The sequence below is a fragment of the Moschus berezovskii genome, chromosome 8 (genome assembly GCF_049115385.1).
Source record: "Moschus berezovskii isolate FMDL1 chromosome 8, NW_MosBer_1.0, whole genome shotgun sequence".
Lineage (NCBI taxonomy): Eukaryota > Metazoa > Chordata > Mammalia > Artiodactyla > Moschidae > Moschus > Moschus berezovskii.
This window is the reverse complement of record NC_142467.1, coordinates 95753585-95779284: the sequence shown is the minus strand read 5'-3', so window position 1 is coordinate 95779284 and position 25700 is coordinate 95753585. Positions and strand designations below refer to the sequence as shown.

Sequence of the window (25700 nt, the reverse complement as noted above, 5' to 3'; positions counted from 1 at the left end):
TTGGAAGCTGTGTATGGCAGATGAGAGAACCTCCCATGGCCTGAGGTTGGAGGAGAGATACCCTTTATACCTGTTCACTCACCCTTTACTGACCCACAGGGGAAAATGAACTACTCTTGTGATATTTCATAGTTTATATGTTGTAGTAGCTATTGTAACCCTCACTAACACTATCAGTCTGACACTCAAACATTTTGCTAAATAACCCCTCAGAAATTATGGTCATTGGCCCAGCACTGTAAATCAACTATACTTACAATTAGAAAAATAAAACTTTTAAAAAGAAATTATGGGTCATGTTTAAAATTGCACAGAGAGATGAAATGGGAACTCTTGCTTTTTACCCTACACAATCATTGGTGTCTATCGTCACTCATCCCATCTTTCCTCCAAACTAAGTGGCTGGATTGGATTCAATTCAGTTCAGTTCGGTTCAGTCACTCAGTCGTGTCCGACTCTTTGCGACCCCATGAATCACAGCACGCCAGGCCTCCCTGTCCATGAAATAAATAATATGTTAATTCACCTACCTCAGGTTCAGTTTGATCAATCCCCACGAGGAAGAGGAGGTGGGCCAGGAAGAGGCAGATGGAGAGCTGCAGGTGGAGGGAGGTGCTGGGGCTCTGGATGGATCGACACAGTAGGAAGGTGAGGGCTGCCAGGAGGAGGCAGAGCAGAGAGAGGCTCAGCCCCACGTAGGTGATCATGGTCAGCACGGGATCCTCCTAGGAGACACCAAAGGAGGAATCTATTATTCCAGCTCTATAGGTATGTTCCTAATGGGCTTTCCAGTTCAGCTCCCAAAGAAATGACTTAATCTCTCTGAGACTTGGTGATTCCCTCTTCAAATTATGGGCAGTTATAGCGTTTATCACACAGTTAGACCAGCGTTGACAAATAGAAACAGATGAGCCATGTGCACAATTTTAAATTTTCTAGTAGCCATATTTTTGAAAATGTCTAAAGAAACAAATCAAATTGATTTAATAGTACATGTTCAAAACACTGGGCTTCCCAGGTGGTGTAAGTGGTAAAGAACCTGCCTGCCAATTCAGGAGATGTAACAGGCAGGTTCAATTGCTGGCTCAGGAAGATCCCCTGGAGACAGGCATGGCAACCCACTCAAGTATTCTTGCCTGGAGAATCCCACGGTCAGAGGAGCCTGGTGGGCTGTAGTTCACAGGCTACATTCACAAAGAATCGGACACGACTGAAGCAATTTAGCACTCAGGTACACATGTTCAAAATAGTATCAGTTCAATAAATGTCAGATAATTAATATAATGATATAACAAAAATATAATCAGTTCAAATTACATTCAGTGTAGAAGTTATTAATGAAATAGTTGGTACTCTTTTTCCTCCATATTCAGTCTTTGAAATCCAGTGTGTACTTAACACTTACCAAGCATCTCAATCAAATGCTATATTTTAAAGAGTGAAAGCAAAATGCGATCCTACCAAACAACAAAGTTGTATTTAGTGGGAAAATATTTTATACTATTTCTTAATTTAAATACATTCAAATGGAATAGAATTTGTTTCTTCAGTCATACTAGTCACATTTTAAGTGTTCAATAACCACGTGTGGTGATCCTTTTGGACAAGATGGCAATCAAATATAATCTCATGAAGGCTCTTTTGTTTTCTGCAGTATCTACAATGCCTGGAATGGCATCAGGCATATAGTTTACTCAAATTCATGCCCATTGAGTTGGTTAGATAACATCACTGATTATAAATGGACATAAATTTGAGGAAACTCCAGGAGATAGTGGAGGACAGAGGAGCCTGATGCGCTGTAGTCCATGGGGTCTCAAAGAGTCAGACATGACTTAGTGACTGAACAACAACAAAGGTACTTATATATAAATCTGTTAAATGAACAAAATGAGGTTATGCATTTACATAAGAAATATGGTGCTATCTTCCGGTCAATGCTCAATAAATGGGAGTTTAAAATAAATGGGGAAACAAGTTAGGTAAACTTCTTTAAATCTGAGTTATCTGAGATATGGCTGGGACCTGGGAAGTTTAGGGGTCTATGCTTTTACATGGGTGATGGTCAGTTGCCTTTGTTCTGGTGTGACAGGGCGATGGGGGTTACCTCTATTTGTCGCAGAGTAAAAGGTCTCCATGGACCTTTCCACCGTAGGGGCTGACAACTGACTTTTCAATGATTGAGAGCTTTCTCTGCTAGCTTGAGCACACTCTGCCCATGGACATGTCAAGAGGATGAATACTACCTGGATGTTGTTGTTGTTGTTGTTGTTGTTGTTAAGTCGCTAAGTCTTGTCTGACTCTTTGCAACCCCATAGACGGCAGCATGCCAGGCTCTTCTGTCCTCTGCTATCTCCCAGAATTTGCTCAAATTCATATCCATTGAGTCGATGATGTAGCTTTCAACAAATGACTGAAGTGAGGTGGTGTATAATTAACCCAGCTTTCTCACCATTCAGTTAGAATGACTCTGAGGTGTGTCTTCTACCCTGACTCCAAAAATCTCCCAGAGGGAAGTAAGCCCAGTTACTCATAGTGGTACCTGGCATCTGGCTTCTCTAATTGGCTTATGTCTCTTTCCCATTTCCCAGTCTCTTACTGATGCTTCCTAGCATTACCTCTCAAGTAATCTACTTGTTCTTGACTCCTTATCTCAGAGTTGTTTTTTTTTTTTTCCATGAGACTTGGAGAGTCTTCCTGGACACAATCAAGTTCACTGTAAGGGACCATAAATTGTTGTACCTTGGGAGCAAGAGCCATGAGGACAGCAAAGCTGGAAAGGTGGGAGCACTTGCATTGAGTGTGAGAATCATTGCTGCCCAAATGAGTGCAGCCCTCCGTTGACCAGCTGCCCCCATCCTTTGATCCTTTCCAGTAGACACAGAAATATTTTCTCCTCCCACCACCTGGCTGGAAAGAGAAGAGCATGAAAGTGGACCTCCTTCTGGTTTTTATCATTTCAACTTTATAGGTTAATTGAGGTGCGCTGGGTTGGAAACTGGATTGGAAACATTCTGAAATGCTTGTGGGGAAGTGTTGCATATCCTGCTTTCACTGTGGGGTATGCTCTTCATTTATTCTGCCCGTCTCTGGTTAGCTCTGGGACTGACTGTTACACACTGCTTTCCCCAGCTTGTTTGTCATTGATAAGACCAATGAGAGAAACGGATGAGACGGAGAAGACGGAGCTCTGGTATTTCTCCTGTACTGCTTTTCTGCTGCAAATTGCCTCCATCTCCAATGGACAATTTTCCTGTATACCTGCAGCCTTTACTGGGCAATGCTTATCGCCCCACCGCTTCCCCTCTGCATTGCCTTTTTATGCTTAAATGTGATAATAGCTGTCCCACATTTGCCATCTCTGAGTGCCTCAACATTTGTTAGTTCTTTTAACGCTGAGTGATTAGAGTTGAATTCAGTTTCCTGCCAGGACTCTGATAATTCACCTGTTCAAGGTAAAGCCTAGATTTTGCTCACCTGAGTATGTTGGAAGGTCAGGAACACAGGTTTAGATAGATCAACTTTTTCTTTCACACCAATGGAGCCACTTATCACTTGAGAGTTCAGGTTGACTTCCTTTATCCCTCTTCTATCACTGAAAAAGGATCCATTTAGAACATTCCCAAGAGATCGATAAGTGATAAGCATCACTGCACTCCTATCTGAGAAAATGGAAGAAAAGTCACGTTTTCTAGGGTATCTAGAGGTTGGGGAATTGGTAAATTAGTGTTCTGTGTGAGGGTTATAAGGCAAATATTATATAAAGTCAAAATTGCACTTGGAAGTCTTTTCCATTGCCCAATCAATACATCACATGTGGCTTAGGGATTACTATTCTGTATATGTAATATGTAGTCTAATATATCACACATTATAAGGGATATATGTGCAAAATATTCTATCGATGTGTTGTAAAATATTTATATGTGAACATTAGACATCAAAAGGAGAATCATAAGGCAAGATGTTTGTCTCCAGGTGTGTGTGTGTGTCTGTGTGTGCATGCACATGTGCATCTGCGTGTTCAGTCATGTCCAATTCTCTGCAACCCCATGGACTGTAACCTGCCAGCCTCCTCTGTCCAGGGGATTCTCCAGGCAAGAGTACTGGAGTGAGTTACCATTTCCTTCTCCAGGGGATCTTTCCGACCCAGGGAGCAAACCCCCATCTCTTACATCTCCTGCATTGGCGGGCAGGTTCTTCACCACTAGCACCGCCTGGGAAGCCTGGAACTCATTTGGGATGAAGAAATCAAATGTTTCTGGATAGATGATGATTCCCTCATATGCATTCCTGTACCCTGTTTATGGTGGCCAAGGGACGGAGGCAACCTAGATGTTCATCAGCAAAGGAATGGGTGGAGAAGATGTGGTGTGTATGTACAGTGGAATACTACTCAACTATAGAATGGAATAGAGTTGCGACGTGGATGGACCTAGAGACTGTCATACTGAGCGAAGTGAGCCAGAAAGAGAAAAACAAATATATTAACACACATATGTGGAATCTAGAAAAATGGTACAGATGATCTTATTTGCAAAAGAGATAGAGACACAGATCTGGACAACAAATGTACGGACACCAAGGGGGGAAGTGGGGCACTGGATGAACTGGGGGATTGGGATTGACATATGTCACTGTTGATGTGTGATATGTGTGATATGAAGTGTGATATGCTCAGTTGCTCAGTCTTGTTCAACTCTTTGCAGCCCTATGAACTGTAGCCCGCCAGGCTCCTCTGTCCATGGAATTTTCCTGGCAAGAACACTGGAGTAGGTTGCCATTTCCTACTCCAGGGTATCTTCCCAACCCAGGGACTGAACCACACCTCTTGCACCTCCTGCACTGGCGGGTGAATTCTTAAGCACGGCAGCACCTGGGAAGCCCCATACTGTCAATACTATGTATAAAATGCATAACTAATGGGAACCTACTGTATAGCTAGGGAACCCTGCTCAATGCTCTGTGCTGACCTAAATGGGGAGGAAATCCAAATAAAGAGGGGATATGTGTATACACATGACTGAGTCACTCTGCTGTATAGTAGAAACTAACCCCAACATTATAAAGCAACTATACTCCAGTAAAACTTAATTAAAAAAGTATTCCAAATAATTCCCACCTTCCATCTCAAGCTGACTCTTGGGTACCTAATTTAATGGAAAAGTATGCAGAATGGCCTATTCTATTTAATTTATTCTCTCATCCTTCCCTCACTCACTCCTCCTACCTCTCTTTCTCAGCCTCTCTCTCTTTTTCTCTTTCTCTCTGTCTCCCTCCCACCCTCTTCCCTTTCCCTTTTCATGCTAGAAGAATTTAAGTCATAGAAGTTAAATGCACAGTTTCCTAAACTGCAATCAGTCATGTGCCACCATCCCAGTTTTACCCCAAACCACTTACCACCTATATCGCTCGATCTAAAAAATCACCTGGATTTCTCTGGTGGTCCAGTGGATAAGAATCACCTGCCAGTGCAGAGGGAATGGGCTTACTCCCTGGTCCTGGAAGATTCCACATGCCGCAGAGCAACTAAGTCACAACTACTGAGCCTGTGCTCTAGAGCCCGTGAATCACAACTGCTGAAGCCCATGCATCCTGTGGAGCCTGTGCTCCACAGCAGGAGCAGCCACCACAGTGAGAAACACGGAGCACTGCAACTAGAGAAAGCCCGTGAGCAGTAACAAAGACCCGCATGACCAAAAATGCATAAAACAATAAAATTTAAAAAGGAGTGAATGGTTGAAAAAATAATAACAATCAACTCATTTTTTAGAAGTTTCCCCCTCTCCCTCCTCTCTTCTACAGCTCGCAGTAAACAGTGAAGATTAATCAGTAGCCAGGAATTTTCTGGAGGATTCATCGGAACAAGTACTTCCCTCTCCCAAGGTAACTGGGTCTTTCTCTTTGAAACTCTTTTCATGCATGCATGCATTCATTCATTTGTCACATGTTTACTGAGCATCTGCCGTGTACTGGACAGTGTTCCAGGCATTGCAACACAGCAGGGAACAAAATGGGCAGAGTCCCTGCCATCAGGGAGATGATGTCGTGGGAGAGAGAGACAACAAACAGATAAATAAATTATAAAGGATTGCATAGTGTGGATGTGATGCAGAGACTTAAATAAAATGATAGAATAAGGCAGGGGTGTCAAATTATGGCCTGGGGTCTAATCCAGCCTACCACCTGTTTTTGTAAATAAAGTTTTATTGGCACACATCCATGTCCCTTCATTCACATATCATCTATGGCTGCTTTCACACTACAATGTCAAGAGCTGAGTAGATAAACCAAAAATCATCTGGCCTCAAAACCAGAAATATTTATCCTCTTGTGTTCTTACAAAAAAAGTTTGCCAACCTGTAGGCTAGCAGAAGACTGGGTGACTATTTTAAACAAAGAAATTATAAAATGCTTCTCAAGGGAAAGAGTGTTTGAGGCGACTCATGTGCCATCATCAAGAGTGAGCTTCTCTGAGGAAACACTTCTACACTACATTTGGTGGGAATGTAAGTTGGTGCAGCCACTGTGGAAAATGGTGTGACGGTTCCTCAAAAAACCAATATATGATCCAACAATCCCACTCTTGGGCCTATTTCCTGATAAAGCTATAATTCAAAAAGGTACATGTACCCCTATGTTCATAGCAGCAGTGTTCACAATAATCAAAGCATGGAAACAGCCTAAATGTTCATCAACAGAGGAATAGGTAAAGAAGGAGTGGTATGTACATACAATGGAATATAACTCAGCCAAAAAAAAAAGAATGAAATAGTGCCATTTGCAGTAACATGGATGGACCTAGAGATTATCATATTAAGTGAAGTAAGTGAGAAAGAGAGACAAATATGCCATATGATACCACTTATATGTGGAATCTAAAATATGGCACAAACAAACCTATCTACAAAACAGAAACAGACTCACAGACACAGAGAACAGACTTGAGGTTGCCAAAGGGGAGGGGGATGGGGGAGAGAAGGACTGAGAGTGTGGGATGAGCGAGTAGATATAAACTATTACATACAGAACAGGTAGACAACAAGGTTCCACTGTTATAACACAGGGAACTATATTCTATATCCTGTGATAAACCATAATGGAAAAGAATATTTTTTTAAAAAAAGAAAGTGTATTAACTGAGTCACTTCGCTATATAGCAGAGACTGGCATGACATTGTAAATCAACTACGAAAATGAGTCTCTCAGTCATGTCCGACTCTTTGTGACCCCATGGTCTATACAGTCCATGGAATTCTCCAGGCCAGAATACTGTAGTGGATAGCCTTTTCCTTCTCCAGGGGATCTTCCCAACCCAGGGATCGAACCCAGATCTCCCACATTGCAGGTGGATTCTTTACAGCTAAGCCACCAGGGACTTCACTTAAAAAATAAAGTTTTTTAAAAAAGAGTAAGCTTTTTGGATCAGCACATGAAATTGAGCATGCACCAGCCCATCCCTTTTAAGGAGCTAAGTCAAGGAATGCCTGTTTGAACCTCCGTGTGTATCACAAAGTCCATACAAACTGTGTCCTCAAAATTGCCTGGTTAGTGGTCAAGGCAGATCTTTTAATTCTGCCAGAAGAATCTTCTTACCTTGAATGCTTTGGAAGCTTGGCTCCATCACCTAGAAATGAGACAACAGTGCCTAGAAGTTATAGGTCAAGAGTATAGGTCATCTTAGACACAGTACCTCTTGTGGTTCCTTTGAGAGCATTTGGGCAGTCGATATCCATTGTGTTGTTTCCAGCTTCTAGAACAGTCTTCTCACTTGTCTCATTGCACATCTTTGTTTCATAAACTGGAAACATTAGGAAAGTGAGTCCTGCTTTGCTCAGTTCTCATGCCTAAAAAACTTGCTAAAAACTCCCTTCTTTGACAGATCCATTACTAGTCATTTTATTTACTGCATGCAAAGTAGACCATTTGGTCCTCCCCTAACATTTCTGACTGGTGGAGAAGAAATGTTGCAAATATAGGCAACATACATGGGTAACACAACTCAGGGGAAGAGAAAAGACTGTCATGCTTCCCAGAGCTGGAACTAAAATAGGCAAGCTCAGCCTTTACCATAGAGTATTTAAAGGGAAAATTTTTCTTTAAACAATGTGTAATGGGGTGCCTGGGGAAAGGAGAACTAATTTTTTTAAGCAAGGGAAGCTACGCATTTAAAAGTTTTCCAAGAAACAGAGTTTTCATTAAAAAAAAAAAAACAAACAACCTAGAAACAGAGCTACCATATGATCCAGGAATTCTACTCCTGGGCATAGGTCCAGAAAAAACAAACACTCTAATTTGAAAAGACACATTTGCCTCAGTGTTCACAGCAGGACTATGCACAATAGCCAAGAAGACATGGTAGCAGCCTAAGTGCCCATCAACAGATGACTGAATTAGGAAAATGTGGTACATATTGGAATATTATTCAGCCATTAAAAAGAACAAAATATTGCCATTTGCAGCAACACAGATGAACCTAGAGAATATAATACTTAATAAAATGTCATAGAAAGACAAATACTATAGATAATACTTACATGTGGAATCCAAAAAATAATACAAATGAGTGTATGTACAGAATAGGAACAGATTTCACAGACATAGAAAACAAATTTATGGTTACCAAAGGGGAGAGGCAGTGGGGAGGGATAAATTAGGACTATGGGATTAACAGATATAAACTGCAATATATAAAATAGATAAGCAACAGAGATTTACTGAATAGCACACGAAATTATACCCAATATCTCACAATAATCTACGATGGAATGTAGTCTGCAAAAGTACTGAATCACTATGCTATACATGCATGTGTGCATGCTAAGTCAATTCAGTCATGTCTGACTCTTTGCAACCCCATGGAATAAAGCCAGGCTCCTCTGTTCATGGGATTCTCCAGGCAAGAATACTGGAGTGGGTTGACATGCCCTCCTCGAGGGAATCTTCCTGACTCAGGAGTTGAACCCACATCTGTTGTGTCTCCCGCTTTGGCAGGTGGGTTCTTTACCACTAGTGACACCCGGGAAGCCCTACTATGCTATATACCTGAAACTAACACAATAATATAAATCAACTATAATTCAATTTTTTAAAATTTTACAAGAAAAAATAAAAATTTTCCAAGGGAATAGTCACCTGGGAGGGATCTTCTGCATTTGGGAAAAATCACTTAAGTGAACTCTGTTCATGATATGTAAACATATTAACACAAGGGCTGATGAAAGATGACTTTCATAAAATTTTCTGGTCTTAAAACTAACGCTTAGTGTTTCTTACCTATGTCAAATAGAGGATCCTCATACTTTCCTGGAGAACCAAAACTCTTGTTCCATTTGGTCAATTCTATACATTGAAGTAGTTCAGTCGCGTGTTTTGCAATGTACTTTTTGCTTCCATTTTTTCTCAGAGTTTCCTTTCAAAGAAATAAAGCTAATTAGGTAGATGGTTATTGAAACTTTGAAAAGCAGGAATATACATATATGTGGTTGAGTGAACTGGCCTCTTGAAGAAAGTGAAGGAGGAGAGTGAAAAAGCTGGCTTAAAACTCAACATTAAAAAAAACTAAGATCATGTCCTCCAGTCCCATCACTTCATGGCAAACAGAAGGGCAAGTGACAGATTTCCTCTTCTTGTGCTCTAAAATCACTGCTGATGGTCACTGCAGCCGTGAAATTAGAAGACGATTGCATCTTGGCAGGAAAGCTATGACAAACCTAGGCAGTATGTTAAAAAGCAAAGACATCACTTTGCTGACAAATATCCATATAGTCAAGACTGTGTATGGTCTTTCCAGTAGTCATGCACAGATGTGAAAGCTGGACCATAAAGAAGGCATAGCACCAAAGAATTGATACTTTCGAACTGTGTTACTGGAGAAGATTCTTGAGAGTCCTTTGGACAGCAAGGAGATAAAACCAGTCAATCTTAAAGGAAGTCAACCCTGAATATTCATTGGAAGACCACCTGATGCAAAGCCAACTCATTGGAAAAGACTCTGACGCTGGGAAAGATCGACGGCAAAAGGAGAAGGGGCAACAGAGGATGAGATGGTTAGATAACATCACTGACTCGACAAACATGAATTTGAGAAAACTCCAGGAGTTAGTGAAAGACAGGAGAGCCTGGCATGCTGCAGTCCATGGGGCTGCAAAGAGTCAGACACGACTTGGCAACTGAACAATAACAACAGCAAAAGTCATAGAGAGCCATGGTAGTATTTGAGCAGGAGAAAGCTATGGTAAGACTGATTGTTTTTCAAACCTAGGCTACACCTTACTTACCCAAATGTCCCCTGGGACCTGTGTCTCATTACTGGCATCCTCTGAGAAAGAAAGGTAACAGTCAAATGAAATATGGGAAATAACACACTCTAACATAGATCTTTCTTCCAATCTCATTCAAGTTAAGTGTTTCCTTCTGTACCCAAATACCATCCTAATTTCATTCTACAAATTCCCAAATCTCTTCTACAGTACAATTTTCAAAGGGAATTAGGATGGGGTTTCTCATTCAAAAATTCAGTCAGTAGTGTTTATGGAGCACCTACTAAGAGGGAGGCTAAATCTTATAAACATAGGTGAATAAAGAGACAGATGCCATGATCCTTCACTGTTGATGGGAATGTGAACTGATACAGCCACTATGGAGAACAGTATGGGAGGTTCTTTAAGAAGCTAAAAATAGAACTACCATATGACCCAGCAATCCCACCCTTGAGCACAGATCCTATGCTATGCTAAGTCACTCTGTGGACATGAGTTTGAGTGAACTCCGGGAGTTGGTGATGGACAGGGAGGCCTGGCGTGCTGTGATTCATGGGGTCGCGGAGAGTCGGACACGACTGAGCGACTGAACTGAACTGAACTGAATATTCCATTCTCCTTTGCTTTTCACTTCTCTTCTTTTCACAGCTATTTGTAAGGCCTCCTCAGACAGCCATTTCACTCTTTTGCATTTCTTTTCCATGGGGATGGTCTTGGTCCCTGTCTCCTGTACAATGTCATGAACCTCCGTCCAGAGTTCATCAGGCACTCTAACTATCAGATCTAGTCCTTTAAATCTATTTCTCACTTCCACTGTATAATCACAAGGGATTTGATGGAATATTACTCAGCCATAAAAGGAACACATTTGAGTCAGTTCTGATGAGGTGGATGAACCTAGACCCTATTATACAGAGTGAAGTAAGTCAGAAAGAGAAAGATAATATCATATTCTAATGGGTATATATGGAATCTAGAAAAATGGTACTGAATAATTTATTTATAGGGCAATGATGGGGAAACAGACATAGATAATAGACTTATGGAGATGGGGAGAGGGGAGGAGAGGGTGAGATGTATGGGAAGAGTAACACGGAAACTTACATAGTTTAGTATAGTACTGTATAGTCCAGGCAAGAGTACTGGAGTGGGGTGCCATTGCCTTCTCCTCTGGGAGACTGGGACTGACCTAAATACACTACCATGTGTGAAACTGATAGCTAGCGGGAACCTGCAGTATAGTGTAGGGAGCTCAGCTCAGGGCTCTGTGATAACCCAGATGGGTGGAATGGAGGGGGATGGGAGGAAGGAGATACGTGTATACACAGAGCTGATTCACTTCATTGTACAGCAGATACTAACACAACATTGTAAAGCAACTATACTCCAGTTTTTTAAAAAGAGAGACAAAATATGTTCCCTTGTGGAATCTGCAGCCTATGGCAAAGTTGCCAAGCAAATAACTGAGTGATTATAAGAGTCCAACACATTAATACATAGTTTGAGACGACGTGGCAGTATACAGATAAAGGCCATGTTTGGGGTGTGGAAAACCCTTTCCAAAGAAACAGGTGTTAACTGAGATAATAATTGAGACCACCTGATGCGAAATGCTGACTCACTGGAAAAGACCCTTATGCTGGGAAAGACTGAAGGCAGGAGGAGAAGGGGATGACAGAGGAGATGGTTGGATGGCATCATCGACTCAATGGACATAAATTTGAGTAAACTCAGGGATATAGTGAAGGACAGGGAAGTCTGGTGTGCTGCAGTCCATGGAGTTGCAAAGAGTCGGACATGACTGAACAACAACGACAAAGGCATCTACTTGGAGATGGTGACTGTTGCCATGGGCTTGAGTGAAATCTCCCAGGAAACAGTTACCAAGGACAACAATGGATTGAAGGGGAGGACCAGGACAGATCTCTACCCTGTTTCCCTAGCCTGAAATTGGTGAAACTCTCAAGGAATCTTCTCCTGCTTCCTTTTTCATGGTGGAGTATTTGATTACTGGAGTATTTGGAGATTCTTACCATAACATTCTGCATTATTGAATATAAAGACAGCAGCCAACAAGTTGAAGAAAGGATAATGTGGGATACAGCTGCAGTAGTAATTTCCAATTCCATTTCTGCAATATGCTTTCTGCTTGCACTTTGCCGGCCTTATTGCACACTCATCAATATCTGTGAATCAAGAGAAAATATCATTAGAAAATATCACTTTTTATTCTCATAAAACCATCTTGTTTCCCCTTGCCCATGAGATCTCTATTACCCAACATCACTTATAAATGTACCCAGAACATCTGTCCTTGGTTAAGATGATTCAATACAGAGACGACAATTCTTCTGAAGTTAATTTATAAAGCCAAAGTAATTTCTAGGATGCACTGTTGAGTGAAATAAAGTTTGAAAGCCTTCTCTGATGTCCTATCAAAAGGATCAAGATCACAGAAGATAAGGAAGGATTAAGAATCTGTCACAGATTAGATGAGGCAGGATTGAGATGACTAAATGCGATGTGAGACCCTGAAATGGCTCTTAGAACAGGAAAAAGGGGCGTGGATTTTAGGGGGAGAACTGGTAAAATTTGCATAAAATCTCTAGTCCGGTTGATATTATTGTACCAATATTCATCCTCTGATTTTGATCACTGTATGATGGTTGTCATATCATGGGCTGACCTTAGAGAACTGAGTAAAAGCTCTACAGTACTCATTGCACTGTTTTGCAGTTTTTCTTTAAGTCTCAAACTGTTTCAAAATACAAAGTCTAAAAGAATATATCCAATATTATATGGTTCCAAGGTAGAATGTAGAATGATGGGTACCAGGGGCTAGGGGGAGAGAAGAGGGAAGTTAGTGTTTAATGGGGAAAGAGTTTCAGTTCTGCAAGATGAAAAATGTTCCGGAGATGAAAGGCAGTGATGGTTGCACAACAGTGTGAATGCACTAAATAACAGTGAAGTACAATAACAATGATTAAAATTGTAAATTGCATTACACGTATTTTACTATAATTGAAAAAAATTTAAATAAATAAATAAATACATTATCATATGATTCCACTTATAGGAGGGCCCTAAAGGAGCCAAGTTAACAGAGATGGAAAGTGGGATGGTGGTTGCCAAGGGCTGGGGAAGGAGTAGGAATGGGAATTTAGCATTTAATGGGTACAAAGTTTCCATTTGAGATGATGAAAAAGTTCTGTGGTTGGATGGTAGAGACGGTTGAACAACAGTGTGAATGTATTAAACACCACTGAAAGATACACCTGGCTTCCCAAGTGGCTCAGTGGTAAAGAATCTGCCTGCCTATGTAGGAGACAGGAGACGTGGGTTTGATCCCTGGATCAGTAAGATCCCCTGGAGGAAAAAATGGCAACACACTCTAATATTCTTGCCTGGGAAATCCCATAAACAGAAGAGCCTGGTGGGCTGCAGTCCATGGGGTCTCAAAGAGTTGGACACAACTGAGCAACATGGTAAATTGTAATTTATACATTTTGCCACAGTAAAATGAAGTTAAAAAGGAATAAATACATCTTAAATAGTCTACTATTTTCTGTTTCACCTAATGAATTGACACGACAACGCCATCAAACAGTTAACCAGTTCCAGCAATTAGGATTCAGGAGTGGTATTGCCCTTGACATTTAGATTGACCTTTAGAATTTGTAGAAATGAAAAAGAGATTTGGCCAGAGCTGATGAGAATAGTGAAAAGTAAAACCAAAAAGTTGTTGGGACCACATCACAGAAGATGCTGAGTGATGAGAGAGTTTATTCATTTGTTCCTTTGGGGAACACTTATTTGTTGGGCATCTGCCATGTGATATTGTTCTTTTTCCTATGTATTGAATAATAAACAAAAGAGATTCTCCCTGCTCTTGTGGAATCCTCAGAACCAGCCCCCCCCCCAAAAAAAAAAAACAATCACCAGTGCTTGAGACTTTAAGAGTCCAGGGTCCTGAGAACTCCACTTTTCTCTGAAGAAAAACCAAGCCAATATCAGGGCTCACTAAGCCAGCATTAGCATGCACGTGAAAAGAAGGCAAGGGCTGGGGACTTCTATAGGGATATTGAGGCAGTCCTGATATTTTCCACTTTGTAATATGATGGACATGAGTTTGAGTGAACTCTGGGAGTTGGTGATGGACAGGGAGGCCTAGCATGCTGTGATTCATGGGGTCGCAAAGAGTCGGACACGACTGAGCGACTGAACTGAACTGAATATCATTGTACCGTTGCAGTACCAGCACCACTAGGTGACGCAGTATTTGAGACTAAGAAGGTTGCCCCTGGTCCCTTTCAAATTCCAAGATGAACGTGGACTTCTTCTTTACCTTCACACTTCTGAGGGGACCTCTGAGGCACAAGTTGAAATCCATCTTTGCAAACGCAGGTGCCATTGGGGCAGTGAGCATTTTCTGGGCACGGAGGACAGGAAACTGCAAGGAACAGAGAATCCATTCATTAGTTTGTTTATTCATTTCATTCAAGAAATAGTCATTGAGCACCTATGATGTACCAGATGCTGCTGTCGCAAGAACCTCCTCTAGGGAATAGCTTGCTGGCATCCTTTTGGAATCCACCCTACTGCAGAACATTGATGCTCACCACGCCCCACCCATTCCCCACCTCTGCTGCCAATACCACTTTTGCTTGTCAGCAGAGCTTCCAGATTTCAGCGCCTGTGGCCACTAGCATCCTTTTTGCACAGCACATGCTGGTTCTCAAGGTCTTCTTCCTCAAGGAGTAGTTTCCTCAAACAGTGATGGACTGAGTCAGTGGATTAAAAATAAACCAGCTTCTCATTCTAGATATGAATCAGCTAACCAGAATGGTTAACAACAAAAACAAAAACCGCGACAATAAAGCTGTTTTTGGCTACATGTATTGGCAGCTGGCGGAGAAGGCAATGGCAAGCCACTCCAGTACTCTTGCCTAGAAAACCCCATGGATGGAGGAGCCTGGTAAGCTGCAGTCCGTGGAGTCGCTAAGGGTCAGACACGACTGAGCGACTTCACTTTCACTTTTCACTTTTCACTTTCACACATTGGAGAAGGAAATGGCAACCCACTCCAGTGTTCTTGCCTGGAGAATCTCAGGGACGGCGGAGCCTGGTGGGCTTCCATCTATGGGGTCACACAGTCGGACACGACTGAAGTGACTTAGCAGCAGTAGCAGCATTGGCGGCTGGTGGTGCTGGAGAAGACTCTTGAGAGTCCCTGGGACAGCAAGGAGATCAAACCAGTCGATCCTAAAGGAAATCCACCCTGAATATTAACTGGAAGAACTGATGCTGAAGCTGAAGCTCCAATCCATTGGCCACCTGATGTGAAGAGTTGAGTCATTGGAAAAGACCCTGATGCTGGGAAAGATTGAGGGCAGGAGGAGAGGGTGTTGAGAGAGGATGAGATAGTTGGATGAGCAACTTCCAGGAGATGGTGAAGGACAGGAAAACCTGGTGTGCTGCAGTCCATGGGGTTGAAAAGAGTCAGACATGATTTAGTGACTGAAAAACAACATTTGAAGGCTGGAAAAAAGGAAACACGAGGAGGATAACCAACAAGCAAATAGTGTAGAAAAGTGAGGTTCATGTATGCAACTATAGAAACAAACCAAGGTGTCTTTTTTCTCACTGAAGTATGAAGTATTTGCAATGACAGTGAAGGACAAAGAAGCCTGGTGTGCTGCGGTCCATGGGATCGCAAAGAGTAGGGTATGACTGAGCAACTGAACAATAACAACACACTCACCTCCAGCCTTCTTTGCTTCCAATCCTGACAGAGCCAGGAGGACACTGAGACCTAGAAGAATGAGGGCAGAGATAAAGCAGATGGGAGATGCCCTGAGGCTCTGCTTGGGGGGCTTTGCCTCCTCTTGTCAAGTCATGTGTGCTAGCTTCACTGTAGATTCTTCTAGATTGGCTATAAACACTAATGTCACAGAAGGGCATCACACAGTACTGATTACAGCTATCAGAGACTCTACACCCAAGTCCAATGTGACAACGGGAGTTCCCACAACAATAAGCAATCCTCTGACACCAGCTGGGTATCCTATAATTAAACTCAGTTCTTTTTTTCTCCCCCCCCCCGCATTCTTTTTTAGATTTTTTTCTCATACAGATCATTAAAGAGTATTGAGAACAGTTTCCTGTGCTATAAAATTGGTCTTTGTGCTATGCTCAGTTGCTTCAGTTGTGTCCAACTCTTTGTGATCCTATGGACCTGCCAGGCTCCTCTGTCCATGGGATTCTCCAGGCAAGAACACTGGCGTGGGTTGCCATGCCCTCCTCCAAGGGATCTTCCCCACCCAGGGATCAAAGTCTCTTATGTCTCCTGCATTGGCAGGTGGATTCTTTACCTCTAATGCTACCTGGGAAGCCTAAAATAGGTCCTTATTAGTTATCTATTTTTTATTTTTGTAACACAGCATGGCACGTGGGATCTTAAGTTCTCTGACCAAAGATCAGACCTGTGCTGCTTGCAGTGGAAGTTCAGAGCCCTAACCACTGGAATAGGGAATTCCTCTATCTATTTTATATAGAGCAGTGTGTGTATGTCAATCCCAACCTCCGAATTTGTCCTTCTCAACTCAGTTCTGGCACTAACTCCCCAGAAAGAGCATCAGATATCCCATATTAGGGGCTCAGTCCCAAAGACTGCAGATGCCCATCACAATTCCAAGTTGTCCCCTGGGCTTCTTATCAACCGGCTATGGATTGGATATTCCAGTGACTCCCTCTTTGGGTTCAATTAATTTGCTAGAGCAGCTCACAGAACTCAGAGAAACCATTTACTTACTGGATTGCCAGTTTATTGTAGAAGGATATTGGGTGTCCCTGGTGGCATTAGTGGTAGCAGGAGACATAAGAGACGTGGGTTTCCCTGGGTTGGAAAGATTTCTGGGAGGGCATGGAAACCCACTCCAGTATTCTTGCCTGGAGAATCCTGTGGACAGAAGAGTCTGGCAGGCTACGGTCCATGGGGTCACAGTCAGACACGACTGAAATGACTTGGCATGCATGCATAGAAGAATATATCTCAGAAACAGCCAAATGGAAGACAAACACTGGGCAAGGTATGAGGAAGGGAGTGGGGATTCCGTGCCCTCGCGGCACCACTTTCCTCAAATCTCCATGTGTTCACCAACCCAGAAGCTCTCAGAATCCCATCATTTTGGGGCTTTTGTAGACACTTCATTGGGTATCCCAGGTGGCTCAGTGGTCAAGAATCTACCTGCCAATGCACGGGACATAGGGTCGATCTCTGGTCTGGGAAGATCCCATGTGCCATGGGGCAATTAAGCCAGTGTGCCACAACTACTGAAGCCCGTGCACCCTAGAGCCAGTACTCCACAACAAGAGAAGCCCCACAATGAGAAGCCTATGCACCATAATTAGAAAGTAGTCTGAAAGCAGTAACGAAGATCCAGCACAGCTAAAGAAACAAACAAACAAAAAACCCCCTCAAGCCTCTGTATTTTCCTTGTGAATGCTTTTTTGACACATAAAGAAGAAATATGACCATAGGGCAGGGGTCAGCAAACTATGGCCTTGGGCCAAATGCAGACCCCTGCCTGGTTTTGTGCAGCCCATGAGCTAATAATTGTTTTTAGTGGTTTTTAAATGTTTTTTTTTAATCAAGGAGAATATAGTTCTTGCATGGAATGTGAAAATTACCTGAAATTCACATTCCTATGTCTATAAATCAAGCTTTGTTGGAACATGGCAGTGCCCATCAGTTCACGAAAGGTCGGTGGCTGCTTTTATTTATTTATTTACTTTTTTGTGGGGGGAGGGTTTCCAGTGTAGTTTTGTGAAAACCCCACTAGACAAATTCCAAAAGATCTGTCCCACTCTGTGGCTGCTTTTATAAAGCAACAAGAGATCAAAATGGCCCCCAAAGCTGAGAATAGTGATTATCTGGATCTTTACAGAAAGAAAAAAATATGTTCACTTCTGTCATAAAGTAATGGCCATCACGTGCTTGCCTCTAAGAACTGCTTACAAACTGCCTAGCCTTAAACTGTGTTTGATTCCTCCAATGATGTTTTTTATTATCTTGAAGTCCCTAAAGCCCAGAGCAGACAGGTGGGTAGGTTCCAGTTACTATAATATACTAAGCAATGGTCCTCCAAGTTTGGAGCCGCATAGTGGTCAGTCAGCATGTTAGATGCTTGCCGTGTCCCCTAAGCCTACCCTGGAAGGGGTTGCACAGTAAGCAGATAACTTACTGTGTCTTTCTGTAAAAGGATGTTTTTTCTGCAGCCCGGGAAGGACATCAGGAAGCATGGGAGGAGAACTGGAAGACACATAGTCCAGATTCTTTGCCTTTCTAAGGTACATTACATACTGAACTGAACTGAACTACATACTGAAAGGATACACAGAGGACTGGAGTACCAGTTACCCACAGTGCTAACCCCTCACCGTCACTCTTCTCTTTTCCCTCTTTGGCTTCCCTTCCCAAAGGATCTGAAAGCCTTCCTGGGATTCCTTCCCAAACGTGTGTTTGTGCTCAGTCGCTTCAGTTGTGTCTGACTCTTTGGGACCCTATGGATCCTCTGTCCATGAGATTCTTCAGGCAAGAATACTGGAGTGGGTTGCCATGCCCTTCTCCAGGGGATCTTCCCCACCGAGGGATAGAACCCACATCTCTTATGTCTCCTGCATGGGCAGGCATGTTCTTTACCACTAGCACCATCAGGGAAGCCTAAATTAATTAAACCCAAGTTTTTGTCTCAGTTCTGCTTTGGAGGAGAGCAACTAAGAGACTCTATCAGAGTTTGGAGTAGGACACACACACGCAGGAATTTCTGGAGAAAGTGCCAAATTCTGGAAAGCAACCAAAGCTGGCGTATCCAGGGTACTGGAGGGTGGGGAGAATTCTTTTTTCTACTCACCAGAGAGTAGCAACAGGCGCCTGCTTCCCATCGCAGTCGAGGTTCCAGGAATGACAACCTTAGAAGCACTCCTAAGCAGGATGTGACAAGGGTTCCTGGGATAAATAAGCCCCATGAGGATTTATTTTGGATGGTCACAAAATTTAGAAGGCAAGTGGTTGATGTTTAGCAAAACCCTTTCATTTCTACCTGTCTTTTGACTCAACAACTCCAATTCTGGGAAATAAACAAGGTTCTGAGAGGGTGATCATAGCATAACGGCTCCTAGGAGCAATGTTAGCAGTAGTAGTAGTCATCGCTCAGTACTATGCAACTTTTTTGCCACCCCATGGACTGTAGCCCTCCAGGCTCCTCTGTCCATGGGATTCTCCAGGCAAGAACACTGGAGTGGGTTGCCAAACCTTCCTTCAGGAGATCTTCCCAACCCAGGGGTTAAACCTGCATTTCTTAAGTCTCTTGCACTAGGAGGGAGGTTCTTTACCACTAATGCCACTTGAGAAGCCCAAACCCCCTTGTCGCCTAGGTCTAAACTTGGAATATAAATAAATGAGGTCACTTGGGGATCTGGAGGGAATAATTAGAACTCTGGAGATCTATAGACCATGGACTTTACCTCAAGACATTCTGTATTTTGGCATCTGCCAGGAGTTACAGTTTCTTACTTTCTGATCCTTTCCCTTCTCTCAACATTCATTTCCCTTTTTTATTTAGATTTCTCTTCCCTTCCAAAAGCCTACTGTAAGATAAACTATAGAAACTCTCAATGTAGAGAAAGCCAGTCTAGTTAGTGGTTATTCTTTTTTTTTTAAAGTCTCTTTTGAAACCAGTTTAACTGAAGTGAATGTCTTGTGTGAAAAGGGTAATAATATTTTTCAGAAGAGCTGAGACCTCTAGCGACGTTGATCTCCTTTTTTTTAACCACTTTACTGAGGGATGGTCATCATGTAAAAAGCATGCAAAAGTACATATTTTATGTATATAACTTGATAAGTTTAGAAATAAATATATACATATGAAACTGTCACTGCCATCAAGGACATAAACATATCCATCATATCTGAAAATATCCTCCTGCCCTCTTTATGATTTGAGTGTGTGTGTGTGTGTGTGTGTAAATAACACTTTACATAGATCTTAGAAAATTTTAAGTATACAACACAGTATCATTAGCTATAGACACTAAACTGTATAACACATCACTGGAGTTTTTCATCTTGTGTAACTAAAACTTTATACCCTATGAAATTCCCCTCCCATCTTCCTCCCTCCCCAACCCCTGGAAAACATCATTCCAGTCTCTGCTTCTATGCATTTGACTACCATAGTTTCTACATGTAAGTCAGATCATATTATATTTGTTATTTGGGTCTGATTTATTTCACATATCTAGCAACATTGATTTAGAGAGCATTTTTTTTTGTTTTTAAACAAGACCCATTATAAAAAATACATTTTACTTCACAGAGATAGAGAGAAAAATGAACCAAGTTTCACAAAGAGTATTTGCTTCAGACTCTGTTCATTGAAACTTTTTTATTTTAATTCTTAAGCCCCTCAACACACAATTCATGATTTTTGAGTATTTGAAAACATTTTAGTATGTTCTATACATACTAAACTGAAATGGGGAAATAAATATGAAACAATGTCCCTAGAGCATCTTTCAAGAGATAAACCATGGCAGAAACTAACACAATATTGTAAAACAATTATTCTCCAATTAAAAATAAATAAATTTTAAAATAAATTTAAATATAAAGCAACAGGACATCTAACTAGCTATCCTTTAAAATCTTTCCAGAGCCAGCGTATTTTTTTAAGACCCAAGATCACAAACAAAGCACTTTGTATTTTCAGTGGAAAAAACACAAAACCAGTTCCTCCTTACCCACAAGATGAAAATCCTCACTGATCACCCAGTCTGGCAGCTTCTCCGAGCTAACAACAACCAAAACAGGAAATACATCTCTTCTTATCTTGAGCTTTAGTTTCTCAAGGAGTCTTGTGGCTGGATGAGATGATTGTGGACATTGGTAGTGAGATGGTAAAATGCAGGAAGGGTAAAGCCCCTCAAATGGAGGAAATAGGCTGCAAGAGTCAGACATTTTTTATCTTTCTCTTAAGCAGCAGAAATGCAAAAAGGCAAAATGGTTGTCTGAGGAGGCATTACAAATAGCTGAGAAGAGAAGACAAGCTAAAGGCAAAGAAGAAAGGAAAGATACACCCATTTGAATGCAGAGTTCCAAAGAATAGCAAGAAGAAATAAGAAAACCTTCCTCAGTGATCAATGCAAAGAAGTAGAGGAAAACAATATAATGGGAAAGACTAGAGATCTCTTCAAGAAAATTAGAGATACCAAGGGAACATTTCATGCAAACATGGGCACAATAAAGGACAGAAATGGTATGGACCTAACAGAAGCAGAAGATATTAAGAGATGGTGCCAATAATACACACAAAAAAATGGTACTGAAAAGATCTTCATGACCCAGATAACCACGATGGTGTGGTCACTCACCTAAAGCCAGACATCCTAGAATGTGAAGTCAAGTGGGCCTTAGGAAGCATCGCTATGGACAAAGCTAGTGGAGGTGATGGAATTCCAGTTGAACTATTTCAAATCCTAAAAGATGATGCTGTGAAAGTGCTGCATTCAATATGCCTACAAATTTGGGAAACTCAGCAGTGGCCACAGGACTGGAAAAGGTCAGTTTTCATTCCAATCCCAAAGAAAGGTAATGCCAAAGAATGTTCAAACTACCGCACAATTGCCCTCATCTTACATGCTAGCAAAGTAATGCTCAAAATTCTTCAAGCCAGGCTTCAACAATACATGAACTGTGAATTTCCAGATGTTCAAGCTGTATTTAGAAAAGGCAGAGGAACCAGAGATCAAATTGCCAACATCTGCTGGATCATTAAAAAAGCAAGAGAATACCAGAAAAACATCTACTTCTGCTTTATTGATTATGCCAAAGCCTTTGAATATTGTAGATCACAACAAACTGTGGAAAATTCTTAAAGAGATGGGAATACTGACCACCTAACCTGCCTCTTGAGAAATCTGAATGCAGGTCAAGAAGCACAGTTAGAACTGGACATGGAAAAACAGACTGGTTCCAAATTGGGAAAGGAGTACATCAAGGCTGTATACTGTCACCCTGCTTATTTAACTTATATGCAGAGTACATCAAGTGAAATGATAGGCTGGATGAAGCACAAGCTGGAATCAAAATTGCCAGGAGAATATCAATAACCTCAGATACACAGATGACACCATCCTGATGGCAGAAAGTGAAGAAGAAGTAGAAAGTCTCTTGACCAAAGTGAAAGAGGACAGTGAAAAAGCTGGTTTAATAATGAGCATTCAAAAAATAAAGATCATGGCATCTGGTCCCAACACTTCATGGAAAATAGATGGGGAAACAATGGAAACAGTGACAGACTTTATTTTCTTGGTCTCCAAAATCACTGTAGGTGGTGACTATAGCCATGAAATTAAAAGACACTTGCTCCTTGGAAGAAAATCTATGACAGACCTAAACAGTATATTAAAAAGCAGACTTTGCTGACAAAGGTCCATCTAGTCAAAGCTATGGTTTTCCAGTAGTCATGTATGGATATGAGAGTTGGACTATAAAGAAAGCTGAGCGCTGAAAAATTGATGCTTTTGAACTGTGATGTTGGACAAAACTCTTGAGAGTCCCTTGGACTGCAAGAAGATCAAACCAGTCCATCCTAAAGGAAATCAGTCCTGAATATTCACTGGAAGGACTGATGCTAAAGCTGAAACTCCAATACTTTGGCCAGCTGATGCGAAGAACTGACTCCTTGGAAAAGACCCGGATGCTGGGAAAGATTAAAGGCAGAGGAGAAGGGGACGACAGAGGATGAGATAGTTGGATGCATCACCGACTTGATGGACATGAGTTTGAGCAAGCTCTGGGAGTTGGTGATGGACAGGGAGGCCTGGCATGCTGTAGGCTATTGGGTCTCAAAGAGTCAGACACAACTGAGTGATTGAACTGAATTGAACTAAGTGGCAGGAGGACAATTGTCAGATTTTTTCCCCTTCTCTATACAAAATTAAAAGGAGGTTTCTTTTAAAATTCTGTGTTGCCATGACAACACCTGGTTACACCTAAACTTAACTTTTTTCAAACCTTGAGCTAACCAATGCATTTTTCTTATGGAAATGTTTTTCTTAAGCTATGTTAATGAACTACGTATTTACCTTAGACTCTGTCTTTCATCAAGTCGGTTCTGCCTACGACTCAGAACCGACTTGACAAATCAATATGTTTTACTCAACAAACCAGTATGTTTTACTCATGCAAGTGTTCTCTTAAGCTATATAAATGAGACTATGTACTTGCTTGGAAATCTGCCTTTCTTCAAGATTCATGTCAATTGTTTTATCACCCAAGATGACTTACCTTGTGCCAATGTTATCTCAAAATGCATGTTGTGTGTGAGGGGCCTGGTGCCACTCTCTGAGTTATGAGACATTTCCTTTCTCTAATTAGCAGCCTGCTAGTAGGTATATTGTGATCCACAATAAACTGTGGAAAATTCTGAAAGAGATGGGAATACCAGACCACCTGACCTGCCTCTTAAGAAATCTACATGCAGGTCAGGAAGCAACAGTTAGAACTGGACATGGAACAACAGACTGGTTCCAAATAGGAAAAGGAGTATGTCAAGGTTGTATATTGTCACCCTGCTTATTTAACTTATATGCAGAGTACATCATGAGGAACTCTAGGCTGGAAGAAGCACAAGCTCGAATCAAGATTGCCAGGAGAAATATCAATAACCTCAGATATGCAGACGACACCACACTTATGGCAGAAAGTGAAGAGGAACTAAAGAGCCTCTTGATGAAAGTGAAAGAGGAGAGTGAAAAGGTTGGCTTGAAGCTCAACATTCAGAAAACTAAGATCATGGCATCTGGTCCCATCACTTCATGGCAAATAGATGGAAAAACAGTGGAAACAGCGTCAGATTTTATTTTTTGGGGCTCCAAAATCACTGCAGATGGTGATTGCAGCCATGAAATTTAAAGACGTTTATTCCTTGGAAGGAAAGTTATGACCAACCTAGAGAGCATGTTGAAAAACAGAGAGTCGTGTCCGACTCTCAACACGCCAGGCTTCCCTGTCCATCACCAACTTCAGAGTTCACTCAAACTCATGTCCATCGAGTCGGTGATGCCATCCAGCCATCTCATTCTCTGTCGTCCCCTTCTCCTCCTGCCCCCAATCCCTCCCAGCATCAGAGTCTTTTCCAGTGAGTCAACTCTTTGCATGAAGTGGCCAAAGTATTGGAGTTTCAGCTTTAGCATCAGTTCTTCCAATGAACACCCAGGACTGATCTCCTTTAGAATGGACTGGTTGGATCTCCTTGCAGTCCAAGGGACTCTCAAGAGTCTTCTCCAACACCACTGTTCAAAAGCATCAATTCTTCGGCGATCAGCTTTCTTCACAGACCAACTCTCACATCCATAAGTGACCACTGTGAAAACCAAAGCCTGGACTAGACGCACCTTTGTTGGCAAAGTAATGTCTCTGCTTTTCAATATGCCATCCAGGCTGGTCACAACTTTCCTTCCCAGGAGTAAGCGTCTTTTGATTTCATGGCTGCAATCAGCATCCACAGTGATTTTTGGAGCCCAAAAATTAAAGTCTGACACTGTTTCCACTGTTTCTCCATCTATTTCCCATGAAGTGATGGGACCAGATGCCATGATCTTTTCTGAATGTTGAACTTCAAGCCAACTTTTTCATTCTCCTCTTTCACTTTCATCAAGAGGCTTTTTAGCTTCCTGCTAAAGACTAGCAGGGGGGCACTCATTCTGCCCCATTCTGATGTCTATGTCAGAAGCTTTCTCTATCTCTTTTATACTTTAATAAAATTTTATTACACAAAAGCTCCAAGTGAGCAAGCCTCGTCTCTTGCCCTGGATTGAATTTCTTTCCTCTGGAGGGCAAGAATCCCAGCAGTTTTCATGGCTCCATAACAACTTTTCAGTAGGAGCACTTGCATAATGGGTCCATTATTTCTCATTGCATAAGGGTCCATTAGTTCTCTTTTCATCCAAGTAATTTAAATAGTACATTACCAGGATGGACTATACTTCAGAAAATGAATTTGGAAACAATGATGGTGGCCAAGGGGGAAAACCAGGTAATGGTGAATGGTCCCAATCTCCATCTATGCCAAGAAAATGGATCCAACTTTGAGAAGGCTCCTTTAATGAGAGGATTGAAGTCCAGAGTGTGGAAGAGTGTGATAAACTTTATGTTACCCAGTTCCCTCTTATCTTTTCATTTCTCAGCTTACCACTTCTGCAAAGTGACTACCCATAACTCTGGTCTTAGAGATAGGGTCACCCAATATGTTATTGCTGTTGTTTAGTCACTAGGTTGTGTCCAACATTTTTGTGACACCATGGACTGTATCCCTTTAGGCTCCTCTGTCCATAGGATTCTCCAGGCAAGAATACTGGAGTGAGTTGACATTTCCT

The 25700-nt window shown here is 41.7% G+C and overlaps 1 protein-coding gene and 1 non-coding gene across 3 annotated transcripts in view; both read right to left on the bottom strand.

The window, feature by feature from the left end:
- Positions 1-21131, bottom strand: part of LOC129558547 (putative adhesion G protein-coupled receptor E4P) — a 35271-nt gene extending 14140 nt beyond the window's left edge. The window contains exons 1-11 of one of the 2 annotated variants that reach the window (XM_055429772.2): positions 21063-21131; positions 19175-19269; positions 16024-16074; positions 14608-14712; positions 12296-12448; positions 10281-10321; positions 9277-9412; positions 7694-7801; positions 3478-3662; positions 2743-2910; positions 531-725 (exon numbers count right to left, since the gene is read on the bottom strand). In XM_055429772.2, the coding sequence (XP_055285747.2) occupies positions 531-725; positions 2743-2910; positions 3478-3662; positions 7694-7801; positions 9277-9412; positions 10281-10321; positions 12296-12448; positions 14608-14712; positions 16024-16074; positions 19175-19205 (1173 nt within the window). In that variant the 5' untranslated portion in view covers positions 19206-19269; positions 21063-21131. The remainder of the gene's footprint in view (positions 1-530; positions 726-2742; positions 2911-3477; positions 3663-7693; positions 7802-9276; positions 9413-10280; positions 10322-12295; positions 12449-14607; positions 14713-16023; positions 16075-19174; positions 19270-21062) is intronic. The other variant, XM_088838938.1, reaches the window with a different exon arrangement.
- Positions 18066-18130, bottom strand: LOC129559648 (U7 small nuclear RNA). Its single transcript, XR_008686595.1, has one exon. It is a non-coding gene; the product is annotated as a U7 small nuclear RNA (small nuclear RNA).
- Positions 21132-25700: the final 4569 nt, after the last annotated feature.